Below are 26,041 nucleotides of genomic sequence, written 5' to 3'. Positions count from 1 at the left end.
CATCATCTATCATTTCTACCACTTCCTGCATCAGTCTCGCCCACTCACTGTCTTTCCCTGAAACGCACCACAAAGTGCTGCATGCTCTTCGCCAGTCAATGTAAATAAATGAGCCCTCAGCTCTCCCCCTGACTGTTTCTCTCTTCCCCTTTCTGTTTCTCTCCCTCTGTCTCTACAGTTTCTCTATACTTCTCTCTCCCTCCCTGTCTCTAGAGAGCTTTCAACCAACTGATCACACAAATTGGGAACATCAAGTATTTTTTTATGAAAAAACAAAGAAAGAGGTACTCTGATATTTATTTTCTGGATGTCATTTTTATTTGACTGAATATAGAGTGTTCCTGGCCTGCACTGAGAAATAGAGAAAGAGAGAGAAAGGAGAGAGAGAGATAATGTACACACGTGAGAGGTGGGTTGGGTGGCAGAGTACATTTAAAGCTGGACTGAGTTTGGGGGGGGGCACAGTTTGGGAACCACTGGACAATTCTGTCTAAAGAGGGAACAGAGAACAAATCACTCCCCTAAACATAAGTGCTATTCATTTGACACAAGGGCCTCTTGTGCTGTACTTGATAATGCAGCCTGACAGTGTCCATTACCCCCATTATTAATGTATAGTCCGCTCCATGTTCCATGGCACGCTTATCACGTCTGCATTAATTATGGACAAAAGCAGCCTTGTCAGGGCATCAGCTTTACTAATAGATGGCTCTCTGTGTCTCTCTCTGTTCTTATCCTGCTCATAGGCACAGATCTAGGATCAGCGCATCCTCTCCAAATCCTGGCATTAAATCAAGGGGGGAAATGGAAACATGAGTTCAGATCAGTGTCTCAGGACAACATCATCCTACTCCCTCTGGTCCACTGAAGGACCCCAGAATACAGCACTACTCTGGATGAATGGAGTACTGTACTTTACTCTGCTAATGCTTCTGTGTTCACCCTGAGATCTCTGTCAGACGGGTCTGGTGTGTGTGTGAACATGTGTTGAGCATATGGTTAGAGAATCTGTGTTTGTTTAAGATCATTCAACATGCATTATGTGTGTTTATATTGTATGTATCTGTTTCTGTGTTTCATGTGGGTTTGCTTCGCTTGTTCTGTGTGCGTGTGTGTGTGTGTGTGTGTGTGTGTGTGTGTGTGTGTGTGTGTGTGTGTGTGTGTGTGTGTGTGACGTCTGTGTGTGTGTGTGTGTGTGTGTGATGTCTGTGTGTGTGTGTGATGTCTGTGTGTGTGTGATGTCTGTGTGTGTGTGATGTCTGTGTGTGTGTGTGTGTGTGTGTGTGTGTGTGTGTGTGTGTGTGTGTGTGTGTGTGTGTGTGTGTGTGTGTGTGTGTGATGTCTGTGCTACATTAAGTAAAGAATGGCAGGATGCTGCGTGGGTGAATACAGCGTTCACGGATTCCCATTAGTTTAGACTGTAAAAAATAGCAGGACCTGCATTTAAAAAACACAGAGTAAATTGTGTGAATCCATAAAGTCCCACACCACAGCTATTTCACACCCACATACTGCTCTACTCTTATCGCCCTGCCGGCTCAAAGCTTTGGGCTGTGTGTACGTGTGTGTGTGTGTGTGTGTGTGTGTGTGTGGTGTGTGTTTGTTGCTCTTCCACTCACATTTGTGTGTTTCTTGGCTTGGAGATTAATCAAAGCTTGGCCTTCCTTTGAAGAAAGAAGCTAAACTCTCTCTTTTCAGAAAAGAGGAAGCTAAAATCTTGTAATAGAAGTGAGAAGGGGAGGGAGGGGGGGGGTTAAACTTAGGCCGAGCAGTTGCCACTAGACGCTGTTCTAAGTTCAGTTTTGCATTTTACACCCAAATGGTGAGGGTTAGGAGTCGGACTAGGGGGAAGTCAACTGATCATTTCTGCTTTGTGATTGGTCTCATCAGAGCTGCCATTCATCTGAATGTATGGCTTCATGGTTAGTCATGATTGTGGCAATTACCTTACAGTTAGGTATATTGACGACATGTTGTCGTGAGCAGAAGCGATAGCTTGACATTCAGTAAAAGTCTCTCTGCCCCTCTTTCTATATCTTTCTGTGTTTTACTTTCTCTTGATCTCTGCTGTAAGATGCCCTACCATGCTCTGCTCCTAACAGAGCTGCAGAGGGGAAAACCTAGAAGATAAAACTTCCCATGTAAAAAACATTTCTCTTTCAATAAAGAACCATTACAGTCTCTCGCTCGCACGCACGCACACACACACACCCTCTATCTCTGTCTACTGGTTTCTCTCTCTCTTTTAGTGTGACAATTCCCTCTGGCCCACACCCTTCCTCTGTTATTCCTTCTCTCTGCCTTCCTGGTACATCTGGCCATTCTGTTTTTACACATTCATGTACACTATAACACACACACACACACACCTGCCACACCTGTCCACCCCTTACTCGCCTCTCTCGCTCTCCCTCGTCTCCCAGGTTTGTTTGGGTTGCCAGCGCCAGGCAACCAGTGTCTGCCAGGAATCACAAACCATTTGGGGGGAAGACTCTTTGAAGATGTCCTCCCTGATCCACAGAGTACAAGCTCATTGTCTCTCAAACGGGCATTTATCTGTCAGGGAAAGCTGTTCAGTTGGACCCATATTAAACATTGAATAAGTTTGTCTGTAAATGTTGTTTGATCAATTTGAGAAAACTCTACTTTGAAATATTTTCTCACATTTAAAGAGGCAGAACATACAGTAAAATGAAACTCAAAGACAGTCCATGATGGTAAAATAGATGATTGTGTCTGACCTGATGACATAACCTGTGGTCATGTGTCAAGGATCAAAGGTCATTGTTCCTGCACATTGAATAGGGTAAGATGATGCAATTTCCTACATATCAGCCACCCTATTAGTCTCCTCACTGAGTGGAGAGTCACTACCTAAGGGGAGGGAGGGGAACACAGGGAGAGAGACATGCTCATCAGGTCTTCTTGCTGAAGCTCTCTCACCCACAGAGTAAGGTAAGACCCACCAGAGGGGGATTCCATGGCCTGGAGAAACAATTCTAAAACTCACACACAATAGATGAAGTGGGGGGAAATCCTGTCAGAGGGAGTTGAGGGGGCATAAGTAGACGCAACCGGCCCGAGGTGTAGAAAGCCCCTAAAACCACCCGAGCACAGAGACACCCTCCCCCCTATCAGGTACCCTGGCCGTCCACCTATACGCCCAGCTGCAGATTACTCAGTGCTTAGGCTACACACATAATCGCATGCATATATAAACTCTCGCTTACACGCATTCCCTCTGCTGTAGATAGTTACCTTTTGCGTACACTCTAACATATACACACATGCACTAGCGTGCACAAACACACACACAGCTCTCGCCACAGAGCCAGGTGGTTAAATATAGGATATTCTTCCCCATGTGTTAGGATTCAGGATGGTGTGTGTGGGGGTGGTGATAGGGGGGATGGGGGACTTTTGAACCCCTGCCTACGCTGAGTTAACTCACACATGGAGGGAGGGGGGTCCAGGGTGCCAGACTGAGTCCTTCATTCGTGTCTCATCCTCCCAACGCCCACGTCCCATACTGGAACTCATCCCACGGTCGCCTCTGTGAACGCACCAACTCCCCTGAAGGCTCAGAAACATAGAATCAACAACAGAGAGAGAGAGAGAGAGAGAGAGAGAGAAGGAAAGAGGAAGTCAGAGAGAGAGAGAGAGATACAGTGGGAAAAAGGGGGGAAATGTAAGTTGTTTGTGATGGAGGGTGAGAGAGGGGTGAGTTACTCACATCAAAGTTCCCTTGGGACCATGCTGACTTGCATTTCTCTCTTTTTTCTTCCTTCCTAAATTACTGTCTCCATCCTTCCATCCCGTTTTTACGGACGCCAAGAGACAGGAAATCTGTTAATATGTGAGAACGCACAACAATTAAAGCCAGTCCTTTGTGGTGGGAGAGAGACTGTTGCCAAAGTCTAGATCTCTCTTTAGTAACAGTGTGTAGGTGTCATATCCACACACATGCAGCCCTTGGGACACACATATAACTGCATGAATGCCACAAGTCAGCCCCATTAACATAAAGTTGACATATGAAAGATAACTTAAAGATGATCTGGGGACCGACTCTGGAATCTCACTTAAAGAGCCCATGCATGAGCCTGCACACTTAAAATATGTACTGTGTCTCTCTCTCACTCTCTCTCTCTCTCTCTCTCTCTTTTGTCATGGGGATATTTGAACCTCAGTACTGTGAGACATGACTCAACGGCTCATCTGGAGACTGAAAAGACTGGATCCTGTCAGACGGTCTATAGCTAGATGTGTTTTGGGGTGCAGCAGACCTGCATCTTTTGTTCATTGTTCTATGATCATTAACCCTGAGCCTATTGACATGGAACTGAGTTGAGAGGAAACGACATCCCTCGTCTCCAGAGTAAGAGGATACCTCGTTATATATAATGTGTCTGTGTGTGTGGGTGCATGTGTGTGTGTGTGCGTGCGTGCGTGTGTGTGTATGCCTGTGTGTGTGTGTGTGTGATAATGGGATAGCGGCCCTCTCCCCAGAACAACAAGGGTCAAATGAACCCCCTAGAGTAGGTGACATCATTCTTTCCAAACTGGTCTGTCCATCCTAAAAAAAGCCCTGTCTTACCCACCGCTGCTTTAGCATTCAAACAAAGTAAGGCTTCTTCCTTGTTCCAGGGGCCCTGTCTCAATGCATTATACTTATCTACTCACATACTTAGTTGTTGGAATCCATAATGTATGTTTCCAGTACACATGGCCAGGGACAGTTTCTGTTGGTATTTTGACATGGATTTACTCAAACAATTGCAATCTTACTGTTGTGTTTCACCAGACCAGCTGATGCTAGGGGCGTCCCCCTAGACAACTGTGACTGTGTGTTTGACAGGTGGATTTCCCTGAGTGAGCATCAGGTGTGGGAGTGGATGAGAACAACTTCACTGGATTAAGACCCAGCCTGTGTTTATAATCCTCTCCCCAGTTCCTCTACACCAGAAGAGAAGTATGAATGGATGAGTGTGCAATTTCAGTTGATTGAGAGTCCTCTCTCCTGCCCCTGTACATCAACACAGATTACAGAGCACTCAGAGCAGCCAGAGGCCTCTTTCTCTCACTCCCCCAGGTCTCCTCTCCTCTCTCTCTCCCCCAGGTCTCCTCTCCTCTCTCTCTCCCCCAGGTCTCCACTCAGGTCTCCTCTCCTCTCTCTCTCCCCCCAGGTCTCCACTCAGGTCTCCTCTCCTCTCTCTCTCTCCCCCAGATCTCCACTCAGGTCTCCTCTCCTCTCCTCTCTCTCCCCCAGGTCTCCTCTCCTCTCTCTGTCCCCCATGTCTCTACTCAGCTCTCCTCTCTCTCCCCCCAGGTCTCTACTCAGGTCTCCTCTCCTCTCTCTCTCCCCCAGGTCTCTACTCAGGTCTCCTCTCCTCTCTCTCTCCCCCAGATCTCCACTCAGGTCTCCTCTCCTCTCTCTCTCCTCCAGGTCTCCACTCAGGTCTCCTCTCCTCTCTCTCTCCCCCAGGTCTCCACTCAGGTCTCCTCTCCTCTCTCTCTCCCCCAGGTCTCCACTCAGGTCTCCTCTCCTCTCTCTCTCCCCCAGGTCTCTACTCAGGTCTCCTCTCCTCTCTCTCTCCCCCAGGTCTCCACTCAAGTCTCCTCTCCTCTCTCTCTCCCCCAGGTCTCCTCTCCTCTCTGGATTCCCCCAAGTCTCTACTCAGGTCTCCTCTCCTTTCTCTCTCCCCCAGGTCTCCACTCAGGTCTCCTCTCCTCTCTCTCTCCCCCAGGTCTCCACTCCTCTCTCTGTCCCCCAGGTCTCTACTCAGGTCTCCTCTCTCTCTCCCCCAGGTCTCCACTCAGGTCTCCTCTCCTCTCTCTCTCCCCCAGGTCTCCTCTCCTCTCTCTGTCCCCCAGGTCTCTACTCAGGTCTCCTCACTCTCTCCCCCAGGTCTCCACTCAGGTCTCCTCTCCTCTCTCTCTCCCCCAGGTCTCCACTCAAGTCTCCTCTCCTCTCCTCTCTCTCTCCACTCAGGTCTCCTCTCCTCTCTCTCTCCCCCAGGTCTCCACTCAGGTCTCCTCTCCACTCAGGTCTCCTCTCCTCTCTCTCCCCCCCAGGTCTCCACTCAGGTCTCCTCTCCTCTCTCTCTCCCCAAGGTCTCCTCTCCTCTCTGGATTCCCCCAGCACAGCAGCTCAGGCAGGCAGGCTATTGATCCAGCCTCAGCTCCATGTGTGTCTTGTCCCTGCATTGAGGGGCTGAGTTCTCCCTGTAGGGTTATAGACTTGTATAATTTATCTGTGGTCACCTGGCTTGTTCCAACTCTCTGTCACTGTCTGTTGCTGCACACATTTAAACACACACATACATACACATACACAAACACACCATGTGTAAGTAACTGTAGTCCTGGAGAGGGAGAGATGGGAGACGAGATCCACTCATCCACTCCAAATGAGCACCAGATCGATAGGAAGGCCCTTGATCCTGCACTCATTCCTCTGTCCCTGGACATCACACACACAGAGAAAGGCAGGAAAGCGAAAGAGCTGGTGAGGGGGGCACTCACACACAGCACTCTCACTCTGTAGAATAGACTAGAGATAGGCCTATGATTAGTTACATATTTTCTGATCATTACCATTGAGAGCTGTTGACATATCAGGCAGAGCGTTTTCCATCCAAGTAAAGATGAACTGGCCAATAGACGTGATCAAGAAATAGTTAACTGGGAACTTCACTGGCAACAGAACATCAGAACGTGTTTTTCTTATTGTAGATTGCGATATCTAGTGTTTGGTTTCGTGTACTGCAGATTTACGGGTTTATATTTTCCCGCTAAAAAATGAACTTTTGACACGAGACCATTGACTTGACCTACTTTTGCTTATTTAACATTTATTTAACTAGACAAGTCAGTTACGAACAGATTCAAATTTACAATGACGACCTACACCGGCCAAATACGGACGACGCTGGGCCAATTGTGCGCCGCCCCATGGGACTCCCAATATCCTGGTTCGTATCCAGGCTGTGTCTATAGTGACGCATCAAGTACTGAGATGCAGTGCATTAGACCGCTTCGCCATTCGGGAGTCCCCTAGATATAGATACAATGTTACAAAGAAAGGGTGAGAAATATCTACAACGTAACGCCTGGATATCAAAAGGTCTGACCATTTAATACAACGTGGCAGAAGTATGACAATTTATTTTAGTATCAGTATTTTAGCATGTAAGCTGTTTAGTAATCTTCAATAATTAAAATCATATTGGGAGCCCAGATAATCTTCCTTATTGTACATATTTTATGTCCCCACCATATTAATCAGAGAGTTCTCATTGATCAGAATTGACGGGAAAGAAAGCCAGAAGAGCCATACAGCCAGGCGTCTTGTTTCAATGAAAAAGCGGACTAGAGTTATGTAAATCATTGGCCCAAACTAATTGGCGGGGTAATATACTCCTCCCACTGAGCTGTTCGTGCGCACTTCTTTGCTCCAGGCTGCGTTTTTGCAGCTATTTGTAAATCATTTGGAATTGTAGACAATGAGACGTCTATGTAAAAACATGGTAGTAACATCAGCATATTTGAGCCTAAACTAAACCTATCCCTACTATGGGAGAGTGTATTTGTTTTGAGAGCTTACATGGTCCTATTTGATGTAAAGTCAAGGTGTCATTTTAAAAGGAGATGTTTTCTGACAAAGAGACAGGCAGGTGCTATCACGTGAAGCAAAAACGACCATATCAAAACCGAAGGTGAAAGTTCCTCAAAGGGCACATGATGGTGGCGAGGATGGCGAGCTGCGGAGCCGCTTGTAACCTGGATGAAGGGTAAGCATCTTAAATACATAGCCAAATAATGGCGAGATTTAGTCTTGCACGTAGCCTATATATGCATGAGGTTGCATTCACACTGACAAAGATGTGCGCCGCAATGTTCTGTCGGATCCGGAAAGAGCTGTTCCTTTGTTGTTGCTGCTTGCTACCCTTAGCTGGTAACTTAGTTCTCGATTTATAAAAAAAACAAAAACACAAGACCCTAAATAGTTGCAACCGTGTATTTTTATTTTATTGAAGACAGACCCCCAAAGTGAGAGGGGACGCCATGGTCGCTTTGTAACGCACAAGATGCTGTGTTGACTGATCATAATACAAACATGCCCATCGCCCAAGCAATATGGCTATACCGCGAGTTACAACTATAGAACGATGTTATTCTGTAGGCCAACCCAATGCAACAATCATTTTTGGGTTCTCAATTAAACCGTCTCTTTTAACTTGAAAACGAAACCACTTTTGTGTACCCGTCCTTCACCACTGCATTTTGCACTGTCACAGTTAGGCTACTTTGTCTCGATGTATTGTTTCAGCTGTTTAAAAGCGTGCCAGCCAGGTCGTTCTTCATTAGACACCTGTCATGTGAAAGTGCTTGAATATAGTGAAGGTAAACTAGCTTCGTTGTTATATGTATAGGAGCATCTATGTACCAAATAATATACCATATATGGTAAATACCATGTACCATATAATCATCTTGAATTACGTAGGCTATTGGGACTTTTTCCAGTGAAGCTTGATAGTCAAGGACCATTTTTTTTTTTTTACCCATATCACTTCTGTAACCAGTGTTACTACAATCATGGTAATGTTTTATACCGTAGAATGTAGTTGTAGAAAACGTTCTACATTGTCCCCTTTGTGTAGTAAATAATGAATAGTGTTTGTGTGGAGAGTAACCATGAACCCCAGGGCAGTTAAAGGTGACAGATGGTGACTTATATCCAAGGGGAGCACTAGGTCAATAGTTACTGTTGTTTCCTGGTTTTCTATCACATCACAGGCTTCTGGAGAAACAAGACACATTTGGCACCTTGCCACCATGCCACACCCTTTTGCCACTGACTTAAATAATCAAAATTCTGGTTAGACAATTCAACGCTCAAATCACTGAAGAGGCTTGAGTGTCACCGAAGTGCTGACATATATACTGTACCAGTCAAAAGTTTGACACACCAGCACGCACATTCCAGGGTTTTTCTTTATTTGTACTATTTTCTACATTATAGAATAAAATTTAAGACACATCAAAACTATGAAATAACACATATGGAATCGTGTATTAACCCAAAAAGTGTTAAACAATGTCACGGATCCCTCTGGAACTTTCATTGCGCACACCTGGCCCCTATTCCCACTGATTGTATTTGTATATATGTGCCCTTTGTTCATCATGGTGCTGTCGATTATTGTTACTATGTCCGTTGGTGCGTGTGAGTACCTGTGCTGTGTGTTTTGGGCTTTTGTGCCCGTGTGGATTGCGCCGATGATTACGGGTCTCGCCCCGTGTGACAATCATTGTGTGCTAGTGTCATTTTTTCAAGGTACTCTTCGCTCTTTTGTTTGGGTTTCAACCCTGTGTTTTTGTTACGTGTTTGTTTGGTCTTTGTCGCCGTAATTTGGGGCTTAATAAAAACCCATATTATGCATTCCTGCGTCTGCCTCCCGACTCATTCATACCGACGTGACAAACAGAAAAAGATTTCAGATTCTTCAAAGTAGCCACCCTTTGTCTCGATGATAGCTTTGCACACTCTTGGCATTCTCTCAACCAGCTTCACCTGGAATGCTTTTCCAACTGTCTTGAAGGAGTTCCTTCATATGCTGAGCACTTGATGGCTGCTTTTCCTTCACTCTGCAGTCCAACTCATCCCAAACCATCTCAATTGGGTTGAGGTCAGGTGATTGTGGAGGCCAGGTCATCTGATGCAGCACTCCATCACACTCCTTCTTGGTCAAATAGCCCTTACACAGCCTGGAGGTGTGTTGGGTCATTGTCCTGTTGAAAAACAAATGATAGTGCAAACCAGATGGGATGGCGTATTGCTGCAGAATGCTGTGGTAGCCATGCTGGTTAAGTGTGTCTTGAATTCTAAATAAATCACTGACAGTGTCACCACCAAAGCATCCCCACACCATCGCACCTCCTCCTCCATGCTTCACGGTGGGAACCACACATGTGGAGATCATCCGTTCACCTACTCTGTCTCACAAAGACACAGTGGTTGGAACCAAAAATCTCAAATCTGGACTCATCAGACCAAAGGACAAATTTCCACCGGTCTAATGTCCATTGCTCGTGTTTCTTGGCCCAAGCAAGTCTCTTCTTCTCATTGGTGTCCTTTAGTAGTTGTTTCTTGGCAGCAATTTTGACCATGAAGGCCTGATTGACGCAGTCTCCGCTGAACAGTTGATGTTGAGATGTGTCTGTTACTTGAACTCAGGGAAGCATTTATTTGGGCTGCAATTTCTGAGGCTGGTTATTCTAATGAACTTATCCTCTGTAGCAGAGGTAACTTTGGGTCTTCCTTTCCTGTGGCGGTCCTCATGAGAGACAGTTTCATCATACTGTTATGCTTGATGGTTTTTGCGATTGCATTTGAAGAAACTTTCAAAGTTCTTGAAATGTTCACTATTGACTGACCTTCCGGTCTTAAAGTAATGATGCAGTGTCATTTCTCTTTGCTTATTTGAGCTGTTCTTGCTATAATATGGTATTTTACCAAATAGGACTATCTTCTGTATACCCCCCTACCTTGTCACAACACAACTGATTGTCATAAACGCATAAAGAAGGAAAGAAATTCCACAAATGAACTTTTAACAAGGCACATCTGTTAATTGAAATGCATACCAGGTGACTACCCTATGAAGCTGGTTGAGAGAATGCAAATAGTGTGCAAAGATGTAATCAAGGCAATGGGTGGGTACTTTGAAGAATCTCAAACATTTTTTAAACATTTATTTTGGTTACTACATGATTCCATATTTGTTATTTCATTGTTTTGGTGTCTTCACTAGTATTCTACAATGTGTATTAAATAATGAGTAGGTGTGTCCAAACTTTTGACTGGTACTGTAGATATTCAATTATAATGAACAAAAACATAAATGCAACATGTAAAGTGTTTGTCTGATGTTTCATGAGCTGAAATAAAAGATCCCAGAAATGGTTAATTCATACAAAAAGCTTATTTCTCCCAAATTTTGTGCACAAATTTGTTTACATCCCTGTTAGTGAGCATTTCTCCTTGGCCAAAATAATCCATCCACCTGACAGGTGTGCGTTTAAAACGCATGGTCATTACAGTGGTGCACCATGTGCTGGGGACAATAAAAGGCCACTCTAAAATGTGCAGTTTTGTCTCACAACACAATGCCACATATGTCTCAAGTTTTGAGGGAGCGTGTAATTGGCATGCTGACTGCAGGAATGTCCACCAGAACTGTTGCCAGAGAATTGAATGTTAATTTCTTTAACATAAGTTGTTGTAGAGAATTTGGTAATGCGGCCTCACAACTGCAGACCACGTGATGGTCCTGGGCTGGCTACACATCTGCCGTCTTCACTTGCGGGATCATCTGAGACCAGCCACACGGACAGTTGATGAAACGGAGGAGTATTTCTGTTTGTAATAAAGACCTTTTGTGGGGGAAAACTCATTTTGATTGGCTGGGCCTGTTTCCCCAGTGGGTGGACCTTGCTCCCAAGTGGGTGGGCCTAAATATATTTATTTAAATTGACTGATTTCCTTATATGAACTGTAAATCAGTAAAATCGTTAATGTTGAGTTTATAATTTTGTTCAGTATACATAAATATACAATGCACAATATCTGCGGAATATATGACCCCTCATGAAGGCATAACGTTTTACCCTCATACTTGACAGTTTAGTGTATCATTAATATTGTGACTGATGGTGTGTGATATGTTAACCTACTGAGGTACACAAGGCTAAATTGGAGCTGTGACAAAAACTATAGCACTAGAACTAACTGACGATTGCCTATCCCTTGTTCACAGGCTTTCAGTGTGTTCATGTAAGGCTGTAGGAAACATGCAAAAACTGTGGCTTTATCACACCACAGAGACACAGCGAGAGAGAGAAGGGGTGAGAGAGAGAAGAAAGGAAGGGGAGGGTTTGGTTTTGTATGGGTGGGAGAGAAGTAAGAGATGGTGAGAGGCCAGGGTTGACAAGAGGGCAAAGAGAAATAAATAGAAAGAATTTACAGAGAGATGGATAGAGGCTGAAAGTATAACACCGTGCGAGACCCAAATGCAGACACAGGAGGCAGATGGTGTAAGTCTCTGATATTTATTAAACAACATGGGGCAGGTCGAGGACAGGCGAAAGTTCATAACCAGGTCAGAGTTCCAAACGGTACAGGGATGCAGGCAGGTTCAAGGTCAGGGCAGGCAAAAGGTCAAAACCAGGAGGACTAGAAAAACAGAGACAAGGAAAAAGCAGGAGCATGGAAAAACACACTGGTTGACAAAACAAGGTGAACTGACAACAGACAGAGAACACAGGAATAAATACCCTGGGAATAATGTGGAAAACGGGCAACACCTGGAGGTGGGTGGAGACAATCACAAAGACAGGTGAAACAGATCAGTGCGTGACTTCTGTCACGGGCAGAGTACATGTGGGAATATGACTGCCATGGAAATGTATAACAGTTGTGTTGTGATACAGAAACCTGTTGGCTGTGTCGAACATTGACCTTGGAAAAGTAAACAGTCTTTCCTGTACTCCTGTCTGAGGACAATGAGGATGAGGACCACTAGCTTATCACGTTTCATTCAATCTAAAAGAGTGACAATATTTACGACACAGAACTAGAAATAGCCTATGAATTTGTCACAATTCAATCATTATTTCAGGACCTTATCTGCAGGTACCATGCACAGTTATCATGATTAATTACTTTCTTATTATCACAGAGGTTGTAAACACATGCCAACTCAGTAGAGTGTTTCTCCTGTATTCCTAATCTCCTCTGTGGTAAAGGACTAAAGACTACACTTGAGTCAACTCTATCTTTTGATCACCTAGAGCGCAGTATTTTTACAATGGAGTAAAATAAAAAATAAATACTGTTGACCTAGTTCTCTGTGCGTGCTGAACTTGTTCACACAAGTCAGACTGAATCACCAAGCGGCACGCTTTGTCTGAGGCTGAGAGACATCCTCTGGATGATGCACATTATTATGTTTTTTTTATAAACCTGTAACACTGCTAACTGCAAAACCCTTCCCTTTGTGTCTTGATGTTAGATCAACTTTTGATGTTCTCTGATACTGTCTCTTTAAGAACTTATGGTTTATAATCACAAGCACTATTATCAGCCAGTACCTTTCCATGTGTTTGCAGTACCAGCCGTCCAACACTAGTGTGTAAAACTGGGTCAGTATGTATGGGGTGGGGGTTCCACACCACACTGGAGGATGGGCTGATGTCATGAACGTGAGATTTTGGCAGCTCCTCCACTTCCTGTTTTTGTGCCTCAGTTAAATGAGCGTTTGTGTGTACATCAGAGAGCGGAAGTGAAGACAGAGATGGGTCTGCAGCTGGACAGTTCAGCTCCACCCCCTCTTCTCCACACCCATAATCCCCTCCCCCACTGGTCCATAAACTGAAGTTGTATTCTCTTAACTCCATTTTGATAACGTCTTGGGATGCCCTTATCATTTCCTATCTCTTTTAACCAACAGCGATGGAGACATCCCTGCGCCTGACCAGAAGGGTAAGCACCGTTCGCTCTTTGTTTGATTGTGCATGAAATGTTTTGTTTTGTCTCATGTGGCAAAAAGTTCTGAATTAATGTGATCTTTAATTAGACCAGCAGATGGCAGTCAACACCAGTAAAAACAATCTGTGTGTGTGTGTGTGTGTGTGTGAGATGTACATTGGGCTGATAAAGCATGCTGTCTGAGAGTAGACGGAGTGGATGTTAGATGAGGCAGAGAGCGATTGGAGGCATATGAGTACAGAGATGGGGGGGGAGATAAGGGGAGAGGGAGGGAGAACGAGCAAGAGAGAGGGACGTTTGTAGAGCAGAGAGAGCGAGAGAGACCTGGCTGGTTCTCAGTCTGAGATGAGGCTCCCTGCCCCAGAGAGGACTGGCTCCATCTATTAGCTTCCCCTCTGCCAATGCCAGGCTCTCAGCTAGAAGGCCTGACCCAGACTCACTCCTGCTGGGTACAGATACCCCTGGAGCTAGCCATGTCTGTACACCAGGGCACCAGTTCACTTCACTCTATCTTACCAGGTAGGCCATAGTTTCACTTTAGATTAGGACAATTATGGATAATAACTGTGAAAAAATATATATTCTGAATACATACATTTTAAGATGGGGGGGGAATTCAACTTTATTTTCAAGTAGATATAGTTTACCCAGTAGCAGTTTTCATTTTTACATGAAGAGTGTAAAAGTTTGTAATCATTTTACAATGATTTGGGTGGAGAAGCTTAATTTTCAGAAGTTCCAAGAAGTCAAAAACATTTACTTTTGAGAAATTGTCTCGCCAAAGCTGTGTTGTATTCTTTAGGTATCTCGTAGATTATTTTCAAAGATGCATTACAAAATATATACAAATTCTACAAAAATTACAATCATAACAATAATCGTGACCATTTGCATGGCAATTAATCATTACACAATCATCACAGCCCTACTTTAGATGCACTTACAGTATGAATCATACAATTTGTAAGTCATTCTGAATTTCTGAATGAGAATATCAGCTTCTGTAACGTTACAGCCCCGACACAGGGGCCCTCAGCCCTATACATAGAAAAAGCACAGACATATCACCGAATTACAATACGCTCATATACATACTGTATCCAGTTTGCGTTCATCTACATTAGTGAGGAATCAGTTGTGGAAGTTTCAGATGAGTGATGTGGTGTGATGTGAGTGAAGATATACGGTATACACTGATGAGCTCATCAGAATGAACTTCGTCACAGTTTGACAACAGAAGTGCTACATTTAGATCATGCTCAGTCAGACCGTAAATAAAAGACTACAAATCGATAATGTATGGTATTATTTTTCTGCCATTTCTTAGTAATAGGCTTAGGGTAGACATGAGTAGAGAACCTTCAGAAAACTCTCTGGGGATGGGCTGGAGTTGTTTGGGGCAGGTCCCACAGAGGGCCAGTCCCCTGAGGTTTTTAAATGTTTTATTTAGCTAGCCAAGTCAGTTGAGAACAAATTCTTATTTACAATGACAACCCACTGTTCCCCGGTAGGCCAACTGCCTTGTTCAGTAGCAGAACGACTAATTTTTACCATGTCAGCTCAGGGATCCCATACAGAGAACTTTTTTTCCAAGCCCAACTCTCTTAACCACTAGGCTACCTGCTGCCCCAGGTTACTGTAAACCTCTCTGCATTATGGGTAAAGTGGGGTGGAAAGATGGAGAGAAGAGATTTCTTAATTCCATATTAACCCCTTACCCAAGACATCTCTACTAAAAGTTCAGTTGTTACAGATAATCTGACTGAAAATGATAACAGTGGCTCAGGTGGACACACCTTTGCAGTATGTTTGTATTTTCCTCGTATAGAGTGAGATTTCCCTCAAAGAGAAACTGCCCACCCCCCCTGTGAACACTACTCAAACAGAACTCTAATGGTCTCTGAGCTGCATATAGGCATATAGACCCCCTCTCAAGTCATGTTTGAACTACCAATCAATTTCCCTCAACCCTCTTTATTTGAAAGTACACTTAGAATGAGAAACGTTTTCAAAGTTCATCCCTCCATGTCCTATGGATTTTTCTGGCAGACAATGCAGGGACATCTACAGAGGAGAGTTCTGAAGAAGAGGAGGAGGAGGAGGATTCTGGTGAGCGGCTGCTAGAGATCAAAAACTCTCCATCACAGTATGAATCTTCAGGCTTTATCCCACCCTCTAACATAACGTTCTCTCTCTTTGTCTTTCAACAGACGGCTTTGCTGAGAAAGAAGGAGGTGAGAAAAACACAGGCCTTGTTCTGTGAGCTTCATCAAAATCATTTACAATCTGTGATGATACACGGTCACTCCAGCACCTGGCTTGTGTCTTTACTCAGTCAGTTAGGATCTTTTTAGAAATAATTGTATTATTTCTTGGCTTGTCCCAGTAGAATCCGAGGAGCCTGACGTTGAGGGTTCCTGTAATGGTGAGTGGGAACTAAAACGTCAGCCACAATGCCTATATCTGCCTTATCCTGCCTCTGAAATACAGATGAATAGCCTCTTTCACCTCAGAATGTCCTGAGTAGAATGATTGCTCCTCTCCTCCAACTTCCTTCATGAGGTGTACCTTGTCTCTCCACAGAGTCAGAGTCGGCTCCTCAACCTGATGCAGAGGTTTCCCTTGCTAAAGGTATCCTCAGTTTGACACAAATCATTCTACTACCAAATGTTTAGCTTTTTCCACAAAATGTCGAGCTATCCTAGACAAAGGAGATTGTAATGGTTGAAAGGCTAGAGAGAGGATATCTGGGTGCATTCATAGGTCTATGAAAATGTGTCGGCAAATCATAGTCTGAGAGGTAGAGTACTCCCAAGAGGGAGTGCCTAGTTTGACTTTTGGCCTCTCCTTTGTCAGATGTTCCCCCCAAGCCATGCTGTGAAAAATGCAAGGCTGTCCAGCAGGTAAGTACATTTGTTTGATTGTGGAATTGAACGATAGTTGTGTAATAAAGCTTCAGAGACATACAGTATGGCTGTAGACTCACTAGAGGAACAGGGGCCAATCTTAGTACCATGTCTGTTTCTCAGAGTCAAGGCAATGAACTGGTTACTCCCAGGAGGATCTCTAAAGGACGCCTACAGTGAGTAGCTCTTCTACCTGTAGCCTCGTTCCTTCTCTCTCTTTCTCACTCAGACTCTCCTTCTCTCTCTCCCTCTTTTTTTCTCCATCTCCAAATCTCTTACTCTCTTGCTTACTTAGTATCTCTACCTCTCTTTTTTAATAAATAAGAAAATCCCCAAACCACTAATGCCTCTCCTGCTGAGTGTCTTTCTGACTGGTATGAGTCTGTCCATATCTCTGTGTTCTGTGTGTCAGGGTGCAGCTGGAGGGAGAGGGGACATATGAGTGCTCCGTCACCGGCCTGGTGTTTGAGGTGTCAGAGAGAGTCCTGATCCGCTACTCGGTCCTGTCCTGGTCCAAGTTTGGCATGTTCCTCAGGGACTCCTGGAGGTTCGCTGGGCCCATCTTCAACGTGGACTGTGTCAACAGCCCCTCATCCATCCTCACCTCCATCCAGTTCCCTCACTTCCTCTGCCTCGCTGACCCCGACAGTGAAATGACCTTTAGTGTCCTGCATATGAAGGACAGCTGTCCGGTGATCGAGCCCTCGGTAGACCACTCTGGCAGCCATGTAAAGTGGCGTGTATCGTCCCTGTCCCCGGTGGGGCCCATTGTCCAGAGCAGCAAGCCTGTAGAGCACCACGGGGTGGTCCTGGTGTATAAGGAACTGGCTCTGAACAACTCCTACTCCTTTCGCATCTACCTGGCCACCAACAACTCCTCTGACATTAAGGTGAGAGGGAGACAGGGTGTGTGTATGCGGATCATTACAGTAACATCTTACTGAGTCAGAGAAATGAACATGATCAGAGGGGTTGTAATGCCCACTGGCCTGACCTCCTAGCACTCTGACTCACACTGTCGTCTCTACTGAGGGAAATCACATGTCACACTGGAAGTCTGCGGTCTGTTTATTTGTGTGTATGTGTGTGTGGTGATCAAGATGAGTTCATTTGTCACTGTATCAGAGGGCATTGGTGCATATTAATTAACAAATTATTGTTTATTGATTTTTGTATCTGTATCTAGGAATAACTCAGATGGAAACCACAAACCTCATACATTAGATCTGAATCTAGCCCAGTGGACTTCATTGGGATAGGGGGCAGCATTTTCATTTTTGGATGAAAAGTGTGCCCAGAGTAAACTGCCTCCTACTCAACCCCAGATGCTAATATATGCATATTAGTAGAAGCATTGGATAGAAAACACCCTGCCGTTTCTAAAACTGTTTAAATGATGTCTGTGAGTATAACAGAACTCATATGGCAGGCAAGAACCTGAGAAAAAATCCAAACAGGAAGTGGGAAATCTGAGGTTTGTAGTTTTTCAACTCTGCCCCTGTTGAAGATACAGTGGGATATTGGTTATGTTGCACTTCCTAAGGCTTCCACTAGATGTCTTTAGAACGTTGTTTGATGCTTTTACTATGAAGGGGGGCTGAATGAGAGGGGAATTAGTCAGAGGTCTGCCAGCAGCCACAAGCTCAGTTACGCGCATTCACATGAGAGGTAGCTCCTGTTCCATTGCTTTTCTAATGAAATTCTCCGATTGTAACATTATTGAACATTTATTGAACATTAACATCCTAAAGATTGATTCTATACATCGTTTGATATGTTTCTACGACCAGTAATATAACTTTTTGGAATTTTCGTCCTACCTATCAGCTGGAAGTCACACGCGCGTTTCGATTTGTTTACCAAACGCCCTAACAAAAGGAGGTATATGGACATAAATGATGAACTTTATCGAACAAATCAAACATTTATTGTGGAACTGGGATTCCTGGGAGTGCATTCTGATGAAGATCATCAAAGGTAAGTGAATATTTATAATGCTATTTCTGACTAATGTTGACTGCACAACATGGCGGATATTTATTTTGGCTGGTTTGGGCTCTGAGCTCCGTACTCAGATTATTGCATGGTATGCTTTTTCCGTAAAGTGTTTTTGAAATCTGACACAGCGGTTCCATTAAGGAGAATTTTATCTAAAGTTCCATGCATAACACTTGTATTTTCATCAACATTTATAATGAGTATTTCTGTAAATTGATGTGGCTCTCTGCAAAATCACCGCATGTTTTGGAACTACTGAACATAACACGCCAATGTAAAATTTGATTTTTGGATATAAATATCTATTTTATCGAAACAAAGCATACATGTATTGTGTAACATGAAGTCCTATGAGTGTCATCTGATGAAGATCATCAAAGGTTAGTGATTAATTTGATCTCTATTTGTGCCTTTTGTGACTCCTGTTTTTGGCTGGAAAAATGGCTGGGTTTTTCTGTGACTTGGTGGTGACCTAACATAATTGTTTGTGGAGCTTTCGCTGTAAAGCATTTTTGAAATCAGATACTGTGGCTGGATTAACAAGAATTGTATCTTTAAAATGCTGCCTAATACTTGTATGTTTGAGAAATTTGATTTATGAGATTTCTGTTGATTTGTATTTGGCGCCCTGCAATTTCATTGGCTGTTCCGCTAGCGCTAGCGGAACCCAGTTCCCAGACAGGTTAAAATGACAATGTTTTTCCAACTGGTAGGTTTATATTGGGATAGTAACACCATGTGTATCAAATATAGACCACAGTTAATATTTACTCTGTGATCTTACACAGTCTTAGGTCACATGTCACCCAGTACCTGAAATGTGGTTTGAGCGCTGGTAGTGTGTAGAATCAGCGGTGTGTGTCTAAGTGTGATAGTAGTATCAGTGGTGAGGAGAATGGCTGCGTGACTGAATACTTGAGCTCAGCAGAAACCCACATTAGAGCACTCAGCTTCAGAACAGCCCATTTAACCCTGCCTAACTGGCCAGGGAAAGGAGTTGTTGACCGTTAGGCAACAATAAGAAAGATTTTCCATCACACACCAAAATGACCATGGAAAACATCTCCGTCCACCAACTCCCATGTTTCCTGAACAGGGAATAGTCATCCCCGCTATTACCATTATTAGAATCTCTCGCTTACTTATGGTAAATCACTGGTCTACTTCTATCTATTCCTTTGTCTCTCTGCCTCTCTCTCTCCTCTACCCCTCACTCACTCCAGGACATATGGAAGGAGGTGCGTTGCGCCAACAAGCGTTACCTGAAGGTAGAGAAGCCACCCACCTGTAAGTTGGATGAGAAGAGGTACCGACTCATGAGTGAACCAGAGGGAGACATCAGCCCTGCGGTGAGGTTTCATTCACCTATTACTGCATAACCAGTAAGCACTGACCTACAGTACAGTTGAACTCAGAAGTTTGCATACACCTTTTCCAAATACATTTAAACTCAGTTTTTCACAATTCCTGTAATTTAATCCTAGTAAAAATTCCTTCTTAGGTCTGTTAGGATCACCACTTTATTTTAGAATGTGAAATGTCAGAATAATAGTAGAGAGAATTACTTAATTCAGCTTTTATTTCTTTCATCACATTCCCAGTGGGTCAGAAGTTTACATACACTCAGTTAGTATTTGGTAGCATTGCCTTTAAATTGTTCAACTTGGATAAAATGTTTCGGGTAGCCTTCCCCAAGCTTTCCACAATAAATTGGGTGAATTTTGGCCCATTCCTCCTGACAGAGCTGGTGTAACAGAGTCAGATTTGTAGGCCGCCTTGCTCGCACATGCTTTTTCAGTTCTGCCCACAAATTTTCTATAGGATTGAGGTCAGGGCTTTGTGATGACCACTCCAATACCTTGACTTTGTTGTCCTTAAGCCATTTTGCCACAACTTTGGAAGTATGCTTGGGGTCATTGTCCATTTGGAAGACTCATTTGCGACCAAGCTTTATCTTCCTGACTGATGTTTTGAGATGTTGCTTCAAAATATCCACATCATTTCCCTTACTCATGATGCCATCTATTTTGTGAAGTGCACAAGACCCTCCTGCAGCAAAGCACCCTCACAACATGACGCAGTCACCCCTGTGCTTCACGGTTGGGATGGTGTTCTTCGACTTGCAAACCTCCCCCTTTTTCTCCCAAACATAACGATGGTCATTATGGCCAAACAGTTCTATTTTTGTTTCATCAGACCAGAGGAAATTTCTCCAAAAAGTACAATCTTTGTCCACATGTGCAGTTGCAAACCTTAGTCTGACTTTTTTATAGCGGTTTTGGAGCAGTGGATTCTTGCTTAGCGGCCTTTCAGGTTATGTCGATATAGGACTTGTTTTACTGTGGATATAGATACTTTTGTACCTGTTTCCTCCAGCATCTTCACAAGGTCCTTTGTTGTTGTTCTGGGATTGATTTGCACTTTTCGCACCAAAGTATGTTCATCTCTAGGAGACAGAACGTGTCTCCTTCCTGAGTGGTATGATGGCTGCGTGGTCCCATGGTGTTTATACTTGCATACTCTTATTTGTACAGATGAACGTGGTACCTTCAGGCGTTTGGAAATTGTTTCCAAGGATGAACCAAACTTGTGGAGGTCTACAATTTTTTTTCGAGGTCTTTGCTGATTTCTTTTGATTTTCCCATGATGTTGAGCAAAGAGGCACTGAGTTTGATGGTAGACCTTGAAATACATCCACAGGTGTGCCTCCAATTGACTCAAATTATGTACATTTGTCTATCAGAAGCTTCTAAAACTATGATGTAATTTTCTGGAATTTTCCAAGCTGTTTATAGGCACAGTCAACTTCTGACTGGAATTGTGATACAGTGAAATAATCTGTCTGTAGACAATTGTTGGAAAAATGACTTGTGTCATGCACAAAGTAGATGTCCTAACCGACTTGCCAAAACTACAGTTTACAATAAATTTGTGGAGTGGTTGAAAAACGAGTTTTAATGACTCCAACATAAGTGTATGTAAACTTCCGACTTCAACTGTATGTACGGTACATTGAGTGTACAAAACATTAAGAACACCTTCCTAATATTGAGTTGCACCCCCTTTTGCCCTCAGAACAGCCTCAATTCATCGAGGCAGGGACTCTACAAGGTATCAAAAACGTACCACAGGGATGATGGCCCATGTTGACTCCAATGCTTACCACAGATGTGTCAAGTTGGCTGGATGTTATTTGGTGGTTGACCGTTCTTGATACACATGGGAAACTGTTGAGCATGAAAAACGTGGCAGCATTGCATTTCTTGACACAAACCGGTGCGCCTGGCAACTACTACCATACCCTGTTCAAAGGCACTTAAATATTTTGTCTTGCCCATTCACCCTCTGAATGGTACACATACACAATCCATGTCTCTATTGTCTCTTGGCTGAAAAATCATTCTTTGACCTGTCTCCTCCCCTTCATTTAGACTGATTGAAGTGGATTTAACAAGTGACGTCATTAAGGGATCATAGCTTTCACCTGGTCAGTCTATGTCATGGAAAGAGCAGGTGTTCTTAATGTTTTGGTTACTCAGTGTATGTATGGTATGTCTTATGAGTTTATTCATAATTTGTTTTTCTTTTTTTTCTTTAAAAAAAAAAAAAATTTGGGATTTAACCCCGTTTCGTGGTATCCAATTGTTAGTAGTTACTATCTTGTCTCATCGCTACAACTCCCGTACGGGCTCGGGAGAGATGAAGGTCGAAAGCCATGCGTCCTCCGAAACACAACCCAGGTGTTCTTAATGTTTGTATACTCAGTGTTGGTACATTATGTACTATGTGCGTTTATTCATAATGTCTGTGTTGTGTGTATTTGGTGTCCTGCAGGACTTGCCGTTCACACTGGCCGTGACTAAATTGAAGGGATATTTTGAGGTGTTCTTTGAGCAGCCCCCTCCTTTCAAGGTCTCCCTCGTAGAGACAGAGTCCGACAAGACTGTGTGGTCAGCCACCATCAGAGAAGGTACATACACACCTGCTGTGCGTCTGTCTGTAATGTGTTGTGGGTTAAGGTGCAGGATATTAATTTATCTTCCTCTCAGGTGACTGTGTGGACAATACAGTTGAAAAGCCAAGGAAACTGACAAATAGTAAGTTTGTCCTTTTTGTTTGCCCCCTCTCAATATCGGCATCAAGAGTTCACTTCATTCCAGTGTATGTTCTAGATATCAAGTTCTCTGTACACAAGTACTTTTCATCCAATCATAACAAAGTAGCTTTTGATTGACAAAGTAGCTTTTTTTCTCTCCTCTTCTGTAGACAGGAAGAGAAGCACCAGCACATCAGAGGAAGAGTTGCCCAAAAAGAGACGTCGATGCGCAGATGAGTCAGGTGATGGTTTGAACACATCCATTGTGTCATTTGCTGTTATTACTGTGGTCTTATTCCTGTTGAGTTGCTGTTCAGTCGCCCTGAATAAAACCCTTAAAAGTCTGACGTTCCTCTGTTGTCTCCAGACGGAGTGCGGACAGTGCAGGTCCCAGACGTGTCCTCCAAGCAGCTGATGCAGGTGGCTAAGCTGCAGGGGAAGGAGTGGAAGCAGGTGGCTATCGGTTGCCTGGACCTGTCCTCCAAAGAGCTGGATGATATTCAGGCCAGCGAGGAGGATGTCGACATGCAGAGGTACAGTAGATAGATATAGTATCTGCACCCTTAAAACGCAACTTTATATTACTCGCCAGCCATTATTTTGGGCATTTTTCATTGAAGCATTCTTGGTACACCGATCATTCAATAATTGTACAATAACTTACTTTCTTTGATTCATATTTTTGGTGTTGATTTCTTTTTTAGATAATGTGACCCTAAATGTGACCCTCAACTTGTTTTGTGTTGGGTTTCAGGTTTAAGGCGTTGGAGCGCTGGAAGACTGGCAGGCCAAATGGTCAAGCCACGGTCACTCACCTCTTGATGAGCCTACAGGAGCTGGATGACCTGCCCAGCAAGGTCCTCAAGACACTGCAAGGTTAGAGACACACATTAGACTAGAGCCACAAACACTCAATCACCTGTCTCCACACAGATATTTGTACTCATTCTTGTCTCCTACTAACATACACCCCTTTCTGTCTGTGTTCTCCTCAGATATGATAGACAATAAAGCGGCCGAATGAGATATCTTTTGCCTCCCAAGGTCCCTGCCTTTCCGCAGCGCTATCGTCAATGAGCCAGAGAGACAATGGGAGAGAGACGTTTGAACTCTTGCCTTGAAGACAGAAATCCCTCTGCTTCTGCTGTATTGCAGGGGTACTCTTACCCTACGAGGTCCAGAGCCTGCTGGTTTTCTGTTCTACCGGATAATTAATACACCTGGTGTCCCAGGTTTAAATCAGTCCCTGATTTGAAGGTAACACATGAAAAAATGCAGTGGAACTGGCTTCGAGGTCCAGAGTGGCGTTTGAGGGCTGTATGGAGTAGGATGAAGGTTCCCACTAGTCCAGGGATGGGAAACAATCCTCAGGGGCCGGAGTGATGTCACATCTCTTCCCCATCCCTTCTAACGCAGCTGATTTAAACTAATTGCATTCTAAACTGAAGATCATAATTAGTTGATTATTGGAGTCAGGTGTGTTAGCTGGGGCAAAAGTGTGACACCAATCCAGCCCTGACTCACTGGACTGGAGCTGCCTGCCCTTGCTCTAGAGGCTGATCTAAGGTCAGCTTTGCATACCTCCTTCATAAATTGAGGATGGTACACTGATCCTAGATCAGAAGCATTATGTGTCCCCTGCCATTGCCTAGGCAGGGCAGGGCCGGCACACCAGCCTAGCACTGCCAGCCCCTTCCAGCCCAAAAGAATTGGGATTCAATTGCCTTCAAATGATATGTTTGATATCTGCAGGCCTGGATGCTAGAGCTGGAGCGCGTTGTGCCCTGCCTAGTAGTGATGTTTAGTAGTGGGAAACCCTGCCTTCTCACCCCTCATGTTCTCTCAGGATTTCAACAGGAGTTCAACAAAGGCATAGAAAGAGAATTACACCACAACCTTTAATCTTGAATGTTTATGTTCTTAGACGTTCACAAATGGTCCATTACCCTGGAATAATGCTGGCGTTATGTAGAGGTACCCCAAACAGCCAGGAGCTGATGCTGCGACCTGCGGTGCAGTGAAGACCTCTTATGTCATAGATGAGCTCTGGGAAATAGGTAGCTAATATGTAGCCAGTAACAGACATGTTGCTGCAGAATGGAAACTGTTAACACACTTACAGGGCTGTTGTCTCAAACATTGTACATTTTGTATTTTGATATTTCTCAATCAAGGCATTGCCACTTACTTAATCATGGAATTGGAACAACTACTCAAGGAGTGTAGCTGTACTTTTAATACGGTGTACATATTTTCTGTTTTTTAAACTATACTGTGATTGTTTTTTTTGTAGTCTGTGTTTGTTCGGTTTTATTGTGTGTTATGACCAAATTGAGCCGTCAAACTGACAGTGGGGATAACTAAGCTTCATCTCAGAGAAAATATTGGTAATATTTACTTTTGTTTAGACTGGATCGTGTACATTCTGTAGCCTGGAAATCACGCTCAGTGCATTTGAACATGGTGGGATTGACTGAATTCCAGAAACCACTAATGTAGGAGGGTTTTTTTGTTCATAAAAAGGGCTACTAACTCATTTTAAACACCTTTCAATAGGGATGTCACTGTTGCCAATACTGGGACCCAAATACCCCAGGGAGAGTAACAACGATTAACTGTGAAATGATGAACGGGAAAACCATGAGTTGTCTATTGGATGCCATTTGCAAGTGTGTACATATTTTTACACAGTGATCGCTCCGAAAAGGCCATCATTAATATTCCATCCTTACATGTGTACTTCTGTAATGTTACAGCTCAGGTAAGGGCCTTTATAGGGCTCTGGGTATGGTGTCTAAGATTACAAATCTTTGACTGAATAAAATACATTTTTGCAAAAATTGATAAATAATGTTTAATTGCAAATAATTTTCAGCTAGCAGATGATTGTTTTCATGACTGTTAGGCTATGACTTAATCAAACATTTATCCTATGTAACCGGTTCTGTACCTGTACCTTTCTGCGGTGTGTTCTGGTGAGGTGTATGTGGAAGGGAAAGCTCTCAAAACAATTCTGCCGGTTGACTCTTTTAATGACTGCATGGAATGGAGACAAATGCAAGGCAAATGTTAATGCTGGACTCTCATAAGTACATTTATCACTCCTCACGCTTTAAGCAAACTCACATAAAACAAAAAATGCATTGTACAAAGTGTACATGTTAATATTTTCAAAAGACTTAACATTTCATTTTAAAAACATTGTACACCAATAAAAGTGCTAAATATTTATTTAAGTGTACTATTGTCCTATTATACCCAAGGCATACTAAGGCATTCTTGTCCAGAACAGCAAGCCTGTAGAGCACCATGGGGTGGTCCTGGTGTATAAGGAACTGGCTCTGAACAACTCCTACTCCTTTCGCATCTACCTGGCCACCAACAACTCCTCTGACATTAAGGTGAGAGGGAGACAGGGTGTGTGTATGCGGATCATTACAGTAACATCTTACTGAATCAGAGCAATGGACATGATCAGAGGGATTG

At 43.7% G+C, this 26,041-nt stretch overlaps 1 protein-coding gene across 4 annotated transcripts; it reads left to right on the top strand.

Annotated features, from left to right (window-relative positions):
- Nucleotides 1-7,447: 7,447 nt before the first annotated feature.
- On the top strand, nt 7,448-25,786 carry LOC112265421 (NACHT, LRR and PYD domains-containing protein 1a allele 5). Of its 4 annotated transcripts, none has more exons than XM_042296082.1 (16): nt 7,448-7,793; nt 13,518-13,549; nt 15,605-15,664; nt 15,766-15,789; nt 15,942-15,980; nt 16,139-16,186; nt 16,412-16,458; nt 16,585-16,637; nt 16,874-17,351; nt 19,683-19,808; nt 22,294-22,429; nt 22,509-22,556; nt 22,726-22,797; nt 22,923-23,088; nt 23,310-23,431; nt 23,551-25,786. In XM_042296082.1, the coding sequence occupies exons 1-16, from the start codon at nt 7,741-7,743 to the stop codon at nt 23,577-23,579; spliced, it is 1,533 nt and encodes a 510-aa protein (XP_042152016.1). In that variant the 5' UTR covers nt 7,448-7,740; the 3' UTR covers nt 23,580-25,786. The 4 variants fall into 4 exon arrangements, with proteins under 4 accessions (XP_042152016.1, XP_042152017.1, XP_024298467.1 ...); XM_042296083.1 differs by having other exon boundaries at nt 7,449-7,793; nt 15,945-15,980; XM_024442699.2 differs by lacking the exon at nt 13,518-13,549 and having other exon boundaries at nt 7,449-7,793.
- The last annotated feature ends 255 nt before the right edge of the window (nt 25,787-26,041 follow it).

The sequence above is a fragment of the Oncorhynchus tshawytscha genome, linkage group LG13 (genome assembly GCF_018296145.1).
Source record: "Oncorhynchus tshawytscha isolate Ot180627B linkage group LG13, Otsh_v2.0, whole genome shotgun sequence".
NCBI classification, from domain to species: Eukaryota; Metazoa; Chordata; class Actinopteri; order Salmoniformes; family Salmonidae; genus Oncorhynchus; species Oncorhynchus tshawytscha.
The sequence above is the reverse complement of the archived record's forward strand: the minus strand, read 5'-3'. Positions and strand labels throughout refer to the sequence as shown.